The following is a 15,060-nucleotide window of genomic DNA, read 5'->3' on the forward strand; positions in this document are numbered from 1 at the left end:
TTCGGTAGATTTTCAGTAAAGTCATGTAAACTCAGAAACTATTAAGGTGTTTCCTGTTATTTTGTGGTTTGGAGGTAAATTATATCTTAACTAAAGCTAAATCAAATAGATACGCAGCCATAAATGCTTTCCTGTGGGATATACACAAACCAGTATTTTTACAGCCAATACCTATTTTGTACGCGACTATTTCTTTTTAATCTTGTTTTTATCGTCTATTAGATATAGCCTGGATCTATTGCATGATTTGGTTATAAACGATATTTATGCTTACATTTTCAAATATCGACCGTCTCGTCATGTTATCGGCGCACGAGTGGCAACTGAGTGAAGTAAGCCACGGAGCGAAGCTGGTAAGCGCATTTAACTGATTCTACCTGAACAATTACATTTTATGACTGGAATAACAGGAACATGCAAAATCTACTAAGTTACACTTACCTGGTTCTTGCTTTACAATAATATGTTAATGATGGAATAATGTTACAAGTAAAACCTACTAAGTCGCTGTGCAGTTTTATGGCAGTACATTAATTGCAGTTTATTAATACGAATATCTTCAGGTAAAAAATGATAAAGATGTTTAGTATATTTAGCGTGGCCTAAAATATATAATTTACGGGATACTCTTCTACGCAAAAACCAAATAAGTACTTATAGAACTTTTTTTTAGAACATGAAATAGTTATTATTTCATAAAATGAGTATGCGAAAACACGCTAAGACCTGGTAACAGATTTTGCTTGGAGGAGATAACATAAACCAATGTGTTATCACACACATTTAAGTTTCTTGCAGAACGTAATGCTACCAAATCATCAATATGTTACCTTATGCTATGATCTATCTTTGGAACTAAGGGTCGTACCAATAAATGGGTTTTACCAGTTTTTAGCGCTTAAAAAGTTCATTTTAAAAGTCTCAAAAACAGATTTTCGTCATAAAGTCACTTAATAGGTATTTGCAGCAATAGGACGTTATATAAAACACCATGTCTTTATTCTGTTCTTGTTCTAGTGTGTTAAATGACCGTTAGTACTAGAAAGCTGTAATTTGGCATGAATATATATGTTCATATCGTCACGCCGACAGTGGTAAAATAAAAATAAAAAAACAAAAAAGGTGGGGGTGTTTTTTTTTTCCCGACTAACCCTATAGTGTGGGGTATCTTTGGATAAGTCTTTTAAAACCATTGGGGGGTTGCCAGGATGATTTTTCAATTTAGTGAACTATTTGTGAATTATTCAACGTTAAAGTGCAAATTTTCATTAAAATCGAGCGTCCGCTATAAAATCTAAATTGTGGGGTGGAAAAATTAAAAAAAAAATCAGGATGGTAGTAAGTACATCAAATTTACAAGGAAAATTATAACGGCTAATTGCTTGAGAATTATTAGTAGTTTTAGAGTAAATAGTAGCCTAAGGTATAAAGCATACCTGAACTTGGAAAATTCCGTGCACAATACGAATTCCTTAGAAAAATATTAAGTACTTGATTTTTTCGTAATGGCTACGGAACCCTATCCTGGGTGTGCCCGACACGCTCATGACCAGTTTTTTTAACCTTAACTTGTCATAAACAAGCAATTTAATAACAAGTTAATGTTGCGTTATAAAATCAAGAACCGTTTAAGTACTCTGTTTTACCGCCAAGAAATATATTTAAAACTAGCTGTTGCCCGCGGCTTCGCCCCCGTTGTAATTTTTCCAAATTTTATTTCATAAAAACGTTCTCCTGACAATAACAAACACAACAAAAAAAGAATTAGCGAAATCGGTCCAGCCATTCCCGAGTTTTGCACTTAGCAACACATTTTACGATAAATTTTTATTTATTTAGATTTTGAACTACGTTTTATGCAGGAAAAGCTAGGCAAAGTACTTATTATCTTAGAAAAAATAATTTAAAAAAACTTGTCGAATGTTCTCCTAAAGTTAACGGAAACACGGTGTACCTATATCTCTAATTGACTTGGGACGGCGGTGCCATATTTAAAATTTACCGTCATTCTAACACACTTGGAATCACGATCGCTTTCACCACTTCTTTCTGTCACATGGTGTAGGATGAGGATAGAAAGAGATGATGAATTAGACAATACGGCCTCAGGAACCTTAATATTTGGTTTTCTAGCTATTTATTTGAATGGTCGGTAATACATTACCTTTGGATGACTTAGCAGCGTTTCCATGGAACATATCCTGTGTAGCTGCCATTGGGGCTGTCTCTCGCGCCACGACCGTGTAGGCCTTTTCTTGTTCCTTGATGAAGACTGTCATGAAGAAGCCGCCTCCTAGACCCATGCTCTGATGATTCACGATGCCGTTGCAGAACATTGCTGCTATGGCTGCATCCACTGCTGACCCATTCTGGGATAGCATTTGCCTGGAAATTTTATTTAAAATTGTAAAGAGAATGTTTATAACCGAATATGTCTCACGACAGCTTAAAAATGTTTTTATCCGTTGAAGGAGTTATAGAAGGGTACTTATAACTTTATTGCTATTGTAGTTGAAACAGTGATTAGATGTGATTTTGCTTGATTTAAAAGCAGATTATTTTAAGTTAGCTTTTAGTCGATTCTGCCATTTATTTTATAAAATAAATCAGCTTCTGAAATTGTAAGAGATTTTTTTTTATGCAATAGTAGACAAACAAACAGACGGTTCACCCGTCGCCCATAGACTTCCGCTACACCATCACTACGCAAAACAATGTGTTACGTAAAATAATGTTTGGTATAAGCTTTGGTGAGCATGCATCTCCAATGAAGAGGATCGTGAATTTTACGGAATTTATGTGTAAAATTGCGTTTGACATTTGCCTGCCATGACAGTTTCAGAGGTAGAAATCATGGTCAGGAAACATACACACGCCTATGAAACAGTTCAATCTGCATAATTATGAATTCCAATCTAAGAGCAAGCCTGTACCCTGACTTGGGGTGTATTGTAAAACTAGCGATGAAGATGTTAAATTATTTGTAAGTATTAGGTATCATGTCATGACTTATGTACCTAACAAAATGATTACAAAAAGTTTTGAGATCTAGTCCGTGTCGTGGGTCTCAAATAACGTCGAGATATTTTATTAAGTATATACCTGTAAAAAAGTAACGGGACTGAGCTAAATTGGAGAGTAGAGGGAGAGCGGACTGCAAAATTTCGTACCTACTTGATACCGCGATGAAATGCATAATGGTTTCCCATAAAACTGATGCTAAGTCCGAATTTGATAGTCCGCCGCGGCGGAACTTGCCGAAAGTACAAAAAAAGTAGTCAGTCCCGGTGCGAAGAAAGGGGCGTTATTTAACTCATCTGATACTGAAATAATAGTCATGGCATCAAATATACTGGTAGATACAGAAAATCGAAATATGTCAAAATTTTTTTTGCTGGATGTGCTTGGCAGACGTTCTCGAAGGTGACCACCAGGTCCCCTAAATATTTTTGTAGATAATTTTAAGATCTATAATTTTTGCCTCGGCTACTTTTTGATAAAACTTACCGTTTTCGAATAAAAAATAAATAACCACAAATTTTGAGCTTTGACCCCGAATAACTTTTTGCATACATGGGATCAATGGGGACTTTTGACACTATTCTTAATGGTGTTCCTAAGGTCTCCACCAAAATTCGGCTTTGTGGGAATTTATGGAAATTGAAATGTCTATATTGAGCGGAGTAGAGGTTGCTCACATAATCTTGAATATCAAGGTGTTTCGGCAGAAACAGCCTTGGCAGACTTATATATTCGGGAAATGAGGGTTCATACCTACCAACTGGAATTGGTTTCATGCTGGTATCAGATGGGTATATTTAGGGGTCCTGATGGTCACCTTTGAGAGCGTCTGCCAAGCACTTCCGGTAAAAAATACTGACATATTTCGCTTTTCTGTATCTATCATTAAATTCCTAACCGATGCCATGACTATTATTTCAGTATCAGATGGGTTGAATAACGCCCCTTTTTTCGCACCGGAAGTGACTATTTTTTTGGTACTTTCGGCAAGTTCCGCCGCGGCAGACTATCAAATTCGGACTTAGCATCAGTTTTATGGGAATACATTGTGCATTAATTCATCGCGGTATCAAGTAGGTACGAAATTTTGCAGTCCGCTCTCCATCTATAGTCAATCCATAAATTACGCCACACTAAAATGTTTAAGCACTATCCTCACAGTTTATATAAATAAATAAAAAACTCCTTCCCCCTATCACCCTTTTTAATTTTCGATTTAATTTAATGCAATCGTGTGATGCCGGGCTCGTCCACACAACACGAATAGTTATGAGAAAAAGTGAAGCTTTTTTTAAGAACCAAACAGCTATAATAGCCACAATGAGCGTGTTACCAAAGTCTCTGGAGGGCAGAAATTATTGAAATGACATCGTTTGAAAATACCATTCGAAATTGGTAAAAATGTAGGTACATATTCGAACAAAAAAAGAGCTGGAATTAAATTAATTTTCTTACTAGTTGAAAAGATAAATCGCTGTGAGTTTTTACTAGTCTTATTTTATTTAAACTTGAAAACAATTTTTAACTCTTTTAAGTTGCGTTTCCACAGAGATCTAAAATTAAAATACTTATCTTTCCGTTTTGGGACATCTCTGCATACAACTTGATATTTAAGAATGGATACTTTACTAACCTGTAGTACCTTTGCACGTGTAAAACGCAACTAAATATGACCAATTCTTGAAGTATAATTTATATTCGAGGAACTACTTACTGCGAACAGATACTCGTATAGAAGTTATTTTCGCACCAAACAAACAGAAATGCATAAAACTTTGACGTAGGTGTGTAGTCTTAAGAAATTTTAGTATGGTACCAACTATAATATACATACGAGATCTTGAATTTGCGAGCAGAGAGGGCAATGACCCCTACAATCGTGATCACCACCGGTCGTGGAGTAAAAAATTACCTACTCTGCAACTTTAAATTTACAACCCGTTATTACTTCGGTATTTAAAACACTTGTATATTGAGTGCTTCAAAGAATATTTATCTTTTGACTACCATATAGCCACAGGGGCTATTTGGAAAAAATACGATTGCTGGCTGGAAATCAGCTCCTGTTCCTAAAATGAGTAAGTAACGAATAACAAGCGAGAACACGCCGCAAATTTTTGGCATTAATAAATAAAATAAATAAATATCATGGGACACTTGACACCAATTGACCTAGTCCCAAACTAAGCAAAGCTTGTACTATGGACACTAGGCAACGGATAAACATACGTATATAGATAAAATACATACTTAAATACATATTAAACATCCAAGACCCGAGAACAAACATTCGCATTATTCATACAAATATCTGCCCCGGCCGGGATTCGAACCCGGGACCTTAAGCTTCGTAGTCAGGTTCTCTAACCACTCGGCCATCCGGTCGTCATTGTAATTAAAATGTATTGATATACAGAAACAGCAGTCATTTTTATACCTATTGTAACCTTACTCACTCATCTCGTCTGCAACCGTCTCACAGAACGGATGATACTGTTTATACTTATTTTTATAAATAGAATGAGTCCACGCAAAGAAATTTACATAACTTGTCAACACAATCGTTAAAATCATAAATAAGTCATGCCAAATAATCCTGTCTATAAATATTCACAAGAAGCCCCACGGATTTTTACATAGGTAATATATTAAATAAGTCGTTACTGGCCAATCTAATTAGTGGTTACACAACTCTAAAGTCGACGGAAGTTTAGGTAGGTACTGCGCTGTTAGCTTAAACAGTTGAAGAGTACCTAACGGCGGCTTAAAAGCTTAAGCGGAATTAAGTACATTTGAAATTTACCACGAGCTTTGCGGTGAAGGAAAACATCGTGAGGAAACCTGCACAAACCTGCGAAGCAATTCAACGGTGCGTGTGAAGTTCCCAATCCGCACTGGGCCCGCGTGGGAACTATGGCCCAAGCCCTCTTGTTCTGAGAGGAGGCCTATGCCCAGCAGTGGGACGTATATAGGCTGGGATGATGATGAATAAAAAGTAAGTAACACTTTACAACTACGAGTACTTACAAGATTCAGTCAGAGTAACTAGGTAGGTACGCCTTGCATTTTAAGTACCGTCTGTGACGACGGTACATAATTACCAATAGCTGTACCATAGGTGAGTGTGCGCATTTCTACGGTTGTTAGTCTTGGATTCCTGATAAGGTTAGCTTTGTGTTGCATTAACTGCGTTTCTAGTTGTTACGTTTATTTTAAACATTTCATATCGTATCGTTTCGTTCGGATAATCTGATTCATGCTAGTTGTGCAATTGCGAAATGGAAAAAGGATTCTTATCAAATAAAATCCATGTAAGTAGATGTTTTATGTTTCAAAATTCGCGTTCACAATTAGGCACGGTTCGGTCGCACGTGCAGCGTGCAATGACGGCCTCACGGTCCCACCGGAAGACCAGCGCCAGCACTTGAGCCGGCATTATGCTGAGGTGGGTCCGTTTCGTGAACAGTAACACTGTTTTTTTTTTCTCTTTCTTTTATGTAATTATTCTGTCACTGTTCCGAATAAATGTATTTTCTTTCTTCGTCTTTCTTTCAAAATTGCGACAAAGGGTCATATTTTATATCGATTTCAAAAATGAAGACTGAATGAATGATGATGATGATGAGTTTTGATGAGGCTGACATAGTCACATTTGGTGTACTAAAGCCTCGTTAAAATACTAGAAAAAAAAATTAAGACGTTTTATTTAAATCTGTATACAAGTTTTCGGCAATACCAAAGTTTAATTAGCAGGTAGCTTCTATCAATGAAATGAGCCATCCGTTGAAGTTAAAGGAAATCAAGAAAAGCATGGTGTATATATTTTAAGTATTTAAATATTTTCACTGACACATTCGACAGTCATATTATTGTAGAAATAGTTACCTAGTCAGATTTGTTTTTTATTATTTTTATTTGACAACCTACTTACATAGGTACTCCCAATGTCGTAAATATTTTGTGATGTCATTGCATTCTTCGGATAAATTTAATGTCTATTACAACCAAAACTGAATCAGCAAAATATGTTCGCATTTCATACGCCTTAGTAGGTAGGTGAGTGTTTTTTCACGTGTTACTGCATGTGTTATCCTATAAGTTTGAATTGAAACAATCAATTATAACGGTGGAACTATAGTAGATTGTACAACAAGAGCATAAAACGAGCCATTTTATAATACCCAAGACGTTCATATAGCATGGATAGACACGTCGAGGGGAAAATGGGTTTAATGCTCGAGTTTTACACTGCTTTTCACTTCGATGACGAGGACCTTTTATTGTTCACGCATTACTATTATAATTATAAATTTGTAGTTTTATTGATCTGTTTTGATTGTGATTGATTTTTAGTTTATAAATTAAAAATTATTTAAAAAAATATGTAGAAACTTCTTTGCTTATGGCTGTTTACACCTGATTGCCTTGGTCTTAGACGAAGATTTTATTTTATGCACTAGTGCATAAAAATCATTTTATGTCACCTAGATCCAGCATAAACACGAACTTTACGAGCATGAGAAGTGAAAAGTATCTTATTCTTATCGCCACGGTTTTGCCGTATTTTATTTTATTTAGGTTTAGTTTTTCATTCAGCGGACGTGTCTGAAAATACCGGGTTAAGTATTTATTCGCGGTAGTTCCTTTAGCAGTACCTACTCGTACAAAAAAGGAGAATTATTATATGCTTTTTTTTTATTCGACTGGATGGCAAACGAGCAAGTGGGTCTCCTGATGATAAGAGATTACCACCGCCCATAGACACCTGCAACACCAGGGGGATTGCAGATGCGTTGCAAACCTAGAGGCCTTAGATGGGATACCTCAAGTGCTAGTAATTTCACCAGCTGTCTTACTCTCCACGCCGAAACACAACAGTGCAAGCACTGCCATTTCACGGCAGGATTAGCGAGCAAGATGGTGGTAGCAATCCGGGCGGACCTTGCACATGGTCCTACCACCTGCAAATTAGAATGAAATGAAAGAAACTAAAGGGACTACTGCTAGTAATCCAAAATACCTTCATAGCGCCTATACTCAAGAATCTCAAGATTATGTCTGTCAATTTTCAAGTCTCTAGCTTCCGTGGTTTAGCTGTACAGGTACAGCTAGTAGGTAGCATGTTTGGCCTACCAAAGGACAGCTCAACTACCTACTATGCCAGATCATCAAGCGTGGCTCTATTTTTTTTTTCAAATTAAAATTGTTGTAAAGGAATTGTTTTTTTGATTACTTTTGCAAAGACGGCTGCTATAAATTACATTGCGATTAAAACTGTAAACAACAGAGTTCCTACTATACTCGTATTATTATTTCAAGACGATACGGTGAGTAAGAAGTATTAAATAATCTGTAAGTGTACTTTATCAAGCGATAATTCTGTTCTAGACGAAACACAAATGATATTTAGCATGTCAACACAATACAAGGAAATAATAAGTAAAGACGGTATTGAGATTATGATTAAATATATACACACATATTAAATTTATATTTGGATAAAAATAACATGTAGATGCAATTTTAGCTCCTTCTTATTCTTTGCCTGTCCCGTTAGAAAAGTCTATTTTATTTCACATTTTTAGTTGTTGTAGTAATAGGGCTTCGCATAGTTTACATTTTCTGGGTCGAATCGGATTAGGTATATTTATATCGTACCCTACTAACGATTACATGAACCCGCGTTGAACTATTGATCGCCCAGCAAGGTAATTTGTGTCAAATAAAGGACATTCCAGACCTAGGCCACCAGTCCCAATGATACCTACCAACTGACCTATAAGAGTGATATTAGTATTCTTTGTTTCTTATCATCACGTGAGCTGTGTTACCTACAGTTATACTGCGCCGCAGAATCGAAGTCTGATTATAACGCGGCAAGGCCATCGGCGCGCGCCGGTCTCAAGGTTGCTTTTGTGTATAAACATAAACAGCGGGCGTAGGTAGGCGTTTGTTACCATCACAAAAACAACACAACGACCTCCAAAGCTTCCTACTAAAAAAAACAACGGAATAATCGTAAATTAATCTTTATTTAATCTTAAATTATTACAGTCGTTTGAGTACCTCCTCAACCCTAAACATATACAGGGAGAAAAGACACAAAATTAAGAGTAATAAAATAAACTAACTAGGAATTAATAACACAGCGAGTTGAGCTCTACAACAAGCTCAGTTTTAGTTTGAGATCACGTTGGAACGGTGTTGTATCCAAAATAGATTCAAGTAACCGGGCGCTCCGGTTGGCTACCTTGTGACTCGGCGCGGCGCTGCAGCTCGCAACAGTCCAGGCAGTCATCAGCATCGAAGGGCCCCTGCCAGCAGTAGGGTTAAGGATGTTCCACTGATCTCTCAAAAGAGACTGACGATGGTCCCGAGCTCTCTTCGGGTATCCGCCGTAACATTCTCCAATCGTAGGGCAAAAAATCGACGATCCTTTTTTCAAGCCATTGTCATTGTTGTTTCTTCACGGTACTTCAATGTTTTGCGGGCGTCTTCTTGTTTTTCTCTGTGTTGGCTAGCTTCGAGACGATCTTTCTAGAATGTCCGGACGGGTCGAAGTGGTTTGTGTGCTCGCTCGCCTCCTTCTTCGTACGCTGCTTACCGCTGTGTCCAGAGAAAATGTGCTTGTCTTGTTCGAAGTTGTAGTGGTCGTATTCGTCGAAGAAGGCTTCGGACATGATTACGAATTAAAATTTATTTGAGATTATTTAGGTTAACTTAGTGGTTGCTGAGGCAACGTAGCTTTGGCAGTTGTTCCGATGGAATATTCGTTGCGAGTGGCGGCGCCCGCTTATATACTATTGCAGAGACACGTCACTGACCGCATGCGCGTCGATAATTTTCCGAGCTCGCGATTGGTTGAGTCGCCGCCGACCCGGTTATGAAAGAGTTTGTTTATAAATGGTATACGTGTGTGCGTCGGCTGCCGTGGCATATTAAGAATTATAAACAGCTCACTATTGCCGAAGTCACGTTTTCATGAATATACATATTTTTTAAAGATATTTATAAGTACAAAGCAATGTGATTGGAATGTTTTAGCATCTTCATTTATTTTACAGGTGTAAATTTTAGTAAGTATGGACGGTTAGCAAAAAAGAGCAGTTCATAATATTGTTTTGCGGCTGGTACATTTAAGCTAAATATTAATAGGTACCTCGATATTTGGATATAATAATCCAATACAATTGTTACGTAATTCTAATTTCAAACATTTCGAAATGTGGAACATTTCGTGTTAGTCATCTGGACAATCAGCAAGCGTCTGAAACGTCGATATTCCATTACGCTAGTTCTCGACCGCGCCTTATTGTTTGTTATGAATCTCCCTATTATATATATATATATATATATCCGGAAGGCGTGGTGGCCGAGTGGTTTGACCTATTGCCTCTCAAGCAGAGGATCGTGGGTTCAAACCCCGGCTCGCACCTCTGAGTTTTTCCAAATTCATGTGCGGAATTACTTTTGAAATTTACCACGAGCTTTACGGTGAAGGAAAACATCGTGAGGAAACCTGCACAAACCTGCGAAGCAATTCAATGGTGTGTGTGAAGTTCCCAATCCGCACTGGGCCCGCGTGGGAACTACTGCCCAAGCCCTCTCATTCTGAGGGGAGGCTTGTGCCCTGCAGTGGGACGTATATAGGCTGGGATGATGATGATAATGATGATATATATATATACGCATAGGTACCTACTGTGTTGCCAGTTACGAAACTATTTTTTTTTCTATTTCGAGCCCAAATACGTATTTCGATAAAAGTCACAATTCGGTACGTAATAAGTATGCACTTAGTCGGTTTTTTATTAAGCCTTTATAATAGTTTTGTTATTTCAACCACATAACTTCGCAATAAATGTTTAGGGATAGAAATGTCATTAATGATTAAGTACAGAGATTGTGCTTCAAAAATGGATTAAATTTCCCTAATGATTTTCGAAAAAATATGTAGTTATGATAAAAAAAGCCACTACGTCTCTACGCGATTACGTGCAAAGTTGCCTGGATGAGATCGCTCTGAAGCGATAAGGCAGCCTATTGCTTACCTTGGAAATTTTACTCTATGTACCTACAGTCACCTGCGTTAATATCTGCCACAGTGGAGAGAACAAAAATACTAAACGTACTTACTATAGGCCCAAGAAATAGAGCCTAGAGGTTTGTTGTGTCATCGGTGCTGGTGCTGCAGACTGTACCATCCCAAACCGAGATTATTGAGCCACTCGCCACTGTTCATAATTTAGCCGAGTTATACATACTCGGTAGTAAATATTGTCGTTAATAATAATAAACGAGATAGCTGTTCGCGACTCTGTAGGTACCTATTTTCTGTATTACTTATTTTGTGGTGTCAATAAAGATATAATAGAGAAAGATATGTCAAAATAGAGTCTTTGTATTGTATTGTGATTTCTACTGACCTGCCTATCTCGGAGCATGGCGGTGCATCAGTACACACCGCAGCTCTCTTGAACACGTGGAGCCAGGACGGTGATGGTTTCAGCGGTTCATATGGGTCTGGAGGCTCTGAGGGCTTCGAAGATTTACTGGAACTGCCGATGATGAAACCACAAAGCGCTGACACGACGATCAGGAGCGCTAGCAAAGCTAGCATCACCTTCGTCTTGAATTTGGTTGGTCTGGAACAAAATGATGTATATAGCGTCATCTATCGGAGAGTAGCGGAAGCTTAGCATTAACTATCGCTCCTTCACGCAACTCTTAAATCTAGAAACATTTTCCGTGCTAATACTAAAACTTAGCCAGTCGTTTAACATGTGCTTAACACATTTTAGTTCACACGCACGCGTTCAGAGCACGGCATAAAATAGTAGGTAAAAATTAAATAATGGCGCCATTTTCAAGTTGATCGAACTATCTAGAATTAAGTTCGAAAATAAGTAAATAATATTGCGTTCAAGCTGTATTTGAGGAATGTACATATTTGTGCTTGTTTCTACATGAGGTTACCTGTTTAGGTTGGTATTAAGCAAGTATTCGGTGATTCAATTTTAAAGTAGGTAATATTAAGTGGGCATGTACGACTTGAGTACCTAGTCTGTTGCCAATGAACCACTAAGGTCATAAGTAAGGCTTCATTGTTCACATCAGCACAGAATAACTAATAGATACTTACATCAGTAAGTAAAAAATAAGTGCGGATTTTTAAAACCACATCTGTGAAAAATAACACTGAGAAATTAGTAGAATAATTACAATATTTAAAGAGTACCTATAATATCTTTAGTTAATTTAATTTTTTTAAACTCACAGATTTTTATACCACTTTCGATTTACCACTGGGAAATATCTTTTCGAGTGATAAGATTAAAGAAATTGGTCTCAATCCAGTTTCTTATCTACTTACTTCTTTGGGAAGTCATCGTCATCATCGCGGACAAAGTTTCCATGGAACAAGGTGAACCTATTTATAGGTGATACCAAACGGATCGTGTCCATAGGAATGTCATCTGTGTGGGTGCTTATAAAATTCCTTCTATGCAAACCACTTCTTAATTGTTTCATTATTATTGTTTACATAACCCCTCACTTGTTCTCAAATTTCAGCACACCATAACATAACCTGAACGAACAATTTTTAAGTCGCGGTGAAGCAACAACAACTCTCGTAGCATTTTAGGGTTATTATTAAGGTTTTAATTACAAAAACGGTTTTATTTTCATTGTTATTCAAAGCCGCGATCTGTAGTTGATGTTGTTGCAGTGAATTTGTCTGCGGGCACTGTGAAAATCGATGGAAACAGCTGTCTTTGTAAGTAAACTTTCGTCGACGACTCGGACCGCTCCGCTTCTGCTGCCCTTAGGTTACAATCATTTTAGCATCACTTTGGTAAGGCGTTCACTCTGTAGTTCGGTCACTAACCGATAGATGGCATTGTTCGGAACAGTAGAATTATAATAAACTGTTTCATTCTAACGTAGCACGAGAAAAAAAGGCGAAAATTAGGAAGTTAATTGATAGCAATTAATAAACGCCTGTAATTATTATTATTTTGCACGTTAATCTATTTGCTCATCTTTTTCTGTCAGGCATTATGGTACAATCGCCACCATCAACATGAGAGCTTAAAAATAAGCGAATACACATTTACGCGATGATAATAGTCTTATTCAGATATTTTTGAACATCTAAACAGCTACTATGTTTACGATATCGATTGTACGTTTAAAAACTAAATAAGCTTATTTTCTTCAGAATAGCTATTTAAACGATTTTTTATATGGCAGAGGGAAAACGAGCAGGCGAGTCGCCTGACGGAAAGCAATCACCGCCGCGAATAGACATTCATATCATGAGTTATGGATGCGTTGTCTTTGAGAAATGAGTACTTACTAAAGTAGGTTCGTTTTTTGAAGATCCTCAAGTAAGTTCCACGTAGACAAAGTCGCGGGTCTACGGATCTACAGGTGATACTAATTTATTATTTACTAGTGATTACTTGCGGCTTCGCACACGTAAATCATTAGATGCAGCAGCTGAATTGAAATTTCGGGATTATAAAAAATTGCCGTGGGAATTCCCTAAAATTAGTCAAATTTCATGACGCTGAGCCGTGGGAATATCGGAATAAAAAGTAGCCTATGTTTTATTCCAGATGTTCAGCTATCGCCTTATAAATTTAAGCTAAATTCGTCCAGCCGTTTCAGCGTGAAGGTGTAACAAACAAACTTCACTCACAAAGGTCTGTTTTTGTTTCATAGAAGATAAAGAGACGTATAAAAAACAGAAATTGTTCTTTAATTCATATGTAAGTAGGTACAGTCACCATCACCAATATCTGATACGACCAAGCGTGCATAAATATCTGATACGTCTTTATTTCTGCCGGAAGCCGCGGGCCGGAAGGAGGTCAGAAATTTTTGCACGCTCCGCTGTAGCAGATATTAATGCAGGTGACTGTACTGTATAGTCTCAGAAACGTTCGTATTTGTCTTGCTACTTCAGTCCATCAGACCGCCTAGGAAATGTTCACATCGCGAGATACATAAATAATCGTTATAAACTGGTTAGTACTGGTTAAGTATACATTTTTATTAGTTTTATGTCTACACTACTTTCTCTAATTTGATCGTGGGGGTTATTTAATACTTAATACAAACTCGTGGTTTGATATTTGTCACCAATAAATAAAGTAAGTAATAAATTTATTTAATACACACATGTCACTTATTAATACAATAATTAATTTCATAGACACGACGGCAGCATCCGGATGCAATCGTGTAGGTACGTGTACAGTCAGCTAAAAAATAATTACACAGCCAAAGTGCTAAACTAACTACTGGACTTTATTGCCTGAACATTAAGGTCGTGTAGGTACAATACAATAGTATACATAATTTTTGGCACTGGCTGTATGATTATGAATAAATATCTTTGTTGCTGACTGTACGTACTTGTTCTGAATTTTCACCCTGAAACGATTATTCACTACATCTGTACCTACCTACATGCCTTTTTATTATCTACCAATTAGATTGAGTCTGTACCCACCTGTCGTCGTTTGAATCCGGTAACCGGATGAGTACATGCCGGTTGGTCCTCCGGCCACTGCCCGGCCGTTTCAAGGAGCTTTCGCGCCTTAACAGTTGTTTATCACACATTTTTAATGTTTCACACACTTCTAAGTTAAAACACACTTCTAACTTGTAACACACTTATAAATTTTAACACTTTTGAAACAGTCAACATAATTACTTATTACAGGTTTTCTAATTAGTTCACCAAAGCAATGACATAATGCAGCGACACATTAATGTTTTTCATTAAACGCATATTTATTCAGCTTATCCTTATCAAGTTATTCAGCATGAAAAACTGTAATATTTTAGTCACGATGGTTTGTTTTATGTCTATGCTTGTACCTAAGCCTGAGGAATTAGAAAGATTGGATTTAGTTTAAGAGGGGTTTTCATAATAATTTACGAGTAACATTCACATTGCGGGCCCTGAGTTTGAATCACATTTTTATCTAGTTTGGTAGCCACTCGGATGAGCTAACTCGTATTGTG

The 15,060-nt window shown here is 37.2% G+C and overlaps 2 protein-coding genes across 2 annotated transcripts in view; both read right to left on the bottom strand.

Moving 5' to 3' along the window:
* LOC141437248 (glutathione hydrolase 1 proenzyme-like) overlaps nucleotides 1–12,817 on the bottom strand; it is a gene marked incomplete at its 3' end in the record, with an annotated part of 66,994 nt that extends 54,177 nt beyond the window's left edge. Inside the window, 3 exon segments of the mRNA XM_074100501.1 lie at nucleotides 2,165–2,385; nucleotides 11,448–11,666; nucleotides 12,395–12,817. Coding sequence (XP_073956602.1) covers nucleotides 2,165–2,385; nucleotides 11,448–11,666; nucleotides 12,395–12,552 — 598 coding nt within the window.
* LOC141437250 (nuclear protein 1) lies at nucleotides 9,035–9,800 on the bottom strand. Its single transcript, XM_074100504.1, has one exon. It carries the CDS (start codon nucleotides 9,699–9,701, stop codon nucleotides 9,498–9,500), a length of 204 nt encoding a protein of 67 aa, XP_073956605.1. The 5' UTR covers nucleotides 9,702–9,800; the 3' UTR covers nucleotides 9,035–9,497.
* Nucleotides 12,818–15,060: the final 2,243 nt, after the last annotated feature.

Source organism: Choristoneura fumiferana, chromosome 17, assembly GCF_025370935.1.
Source record: "Choristoneura fumiferana chromosome 17, NRCan_CFum_1, whole genome shotgun sequence".
NCBI classification, from domain to species: domain Eukaryota; kingdom Metazoa; phylum Arthropoda; class Insecta; order Lepidoptera; family Tortricidae; genus Choristoneura; species Choristoneura fumiferana.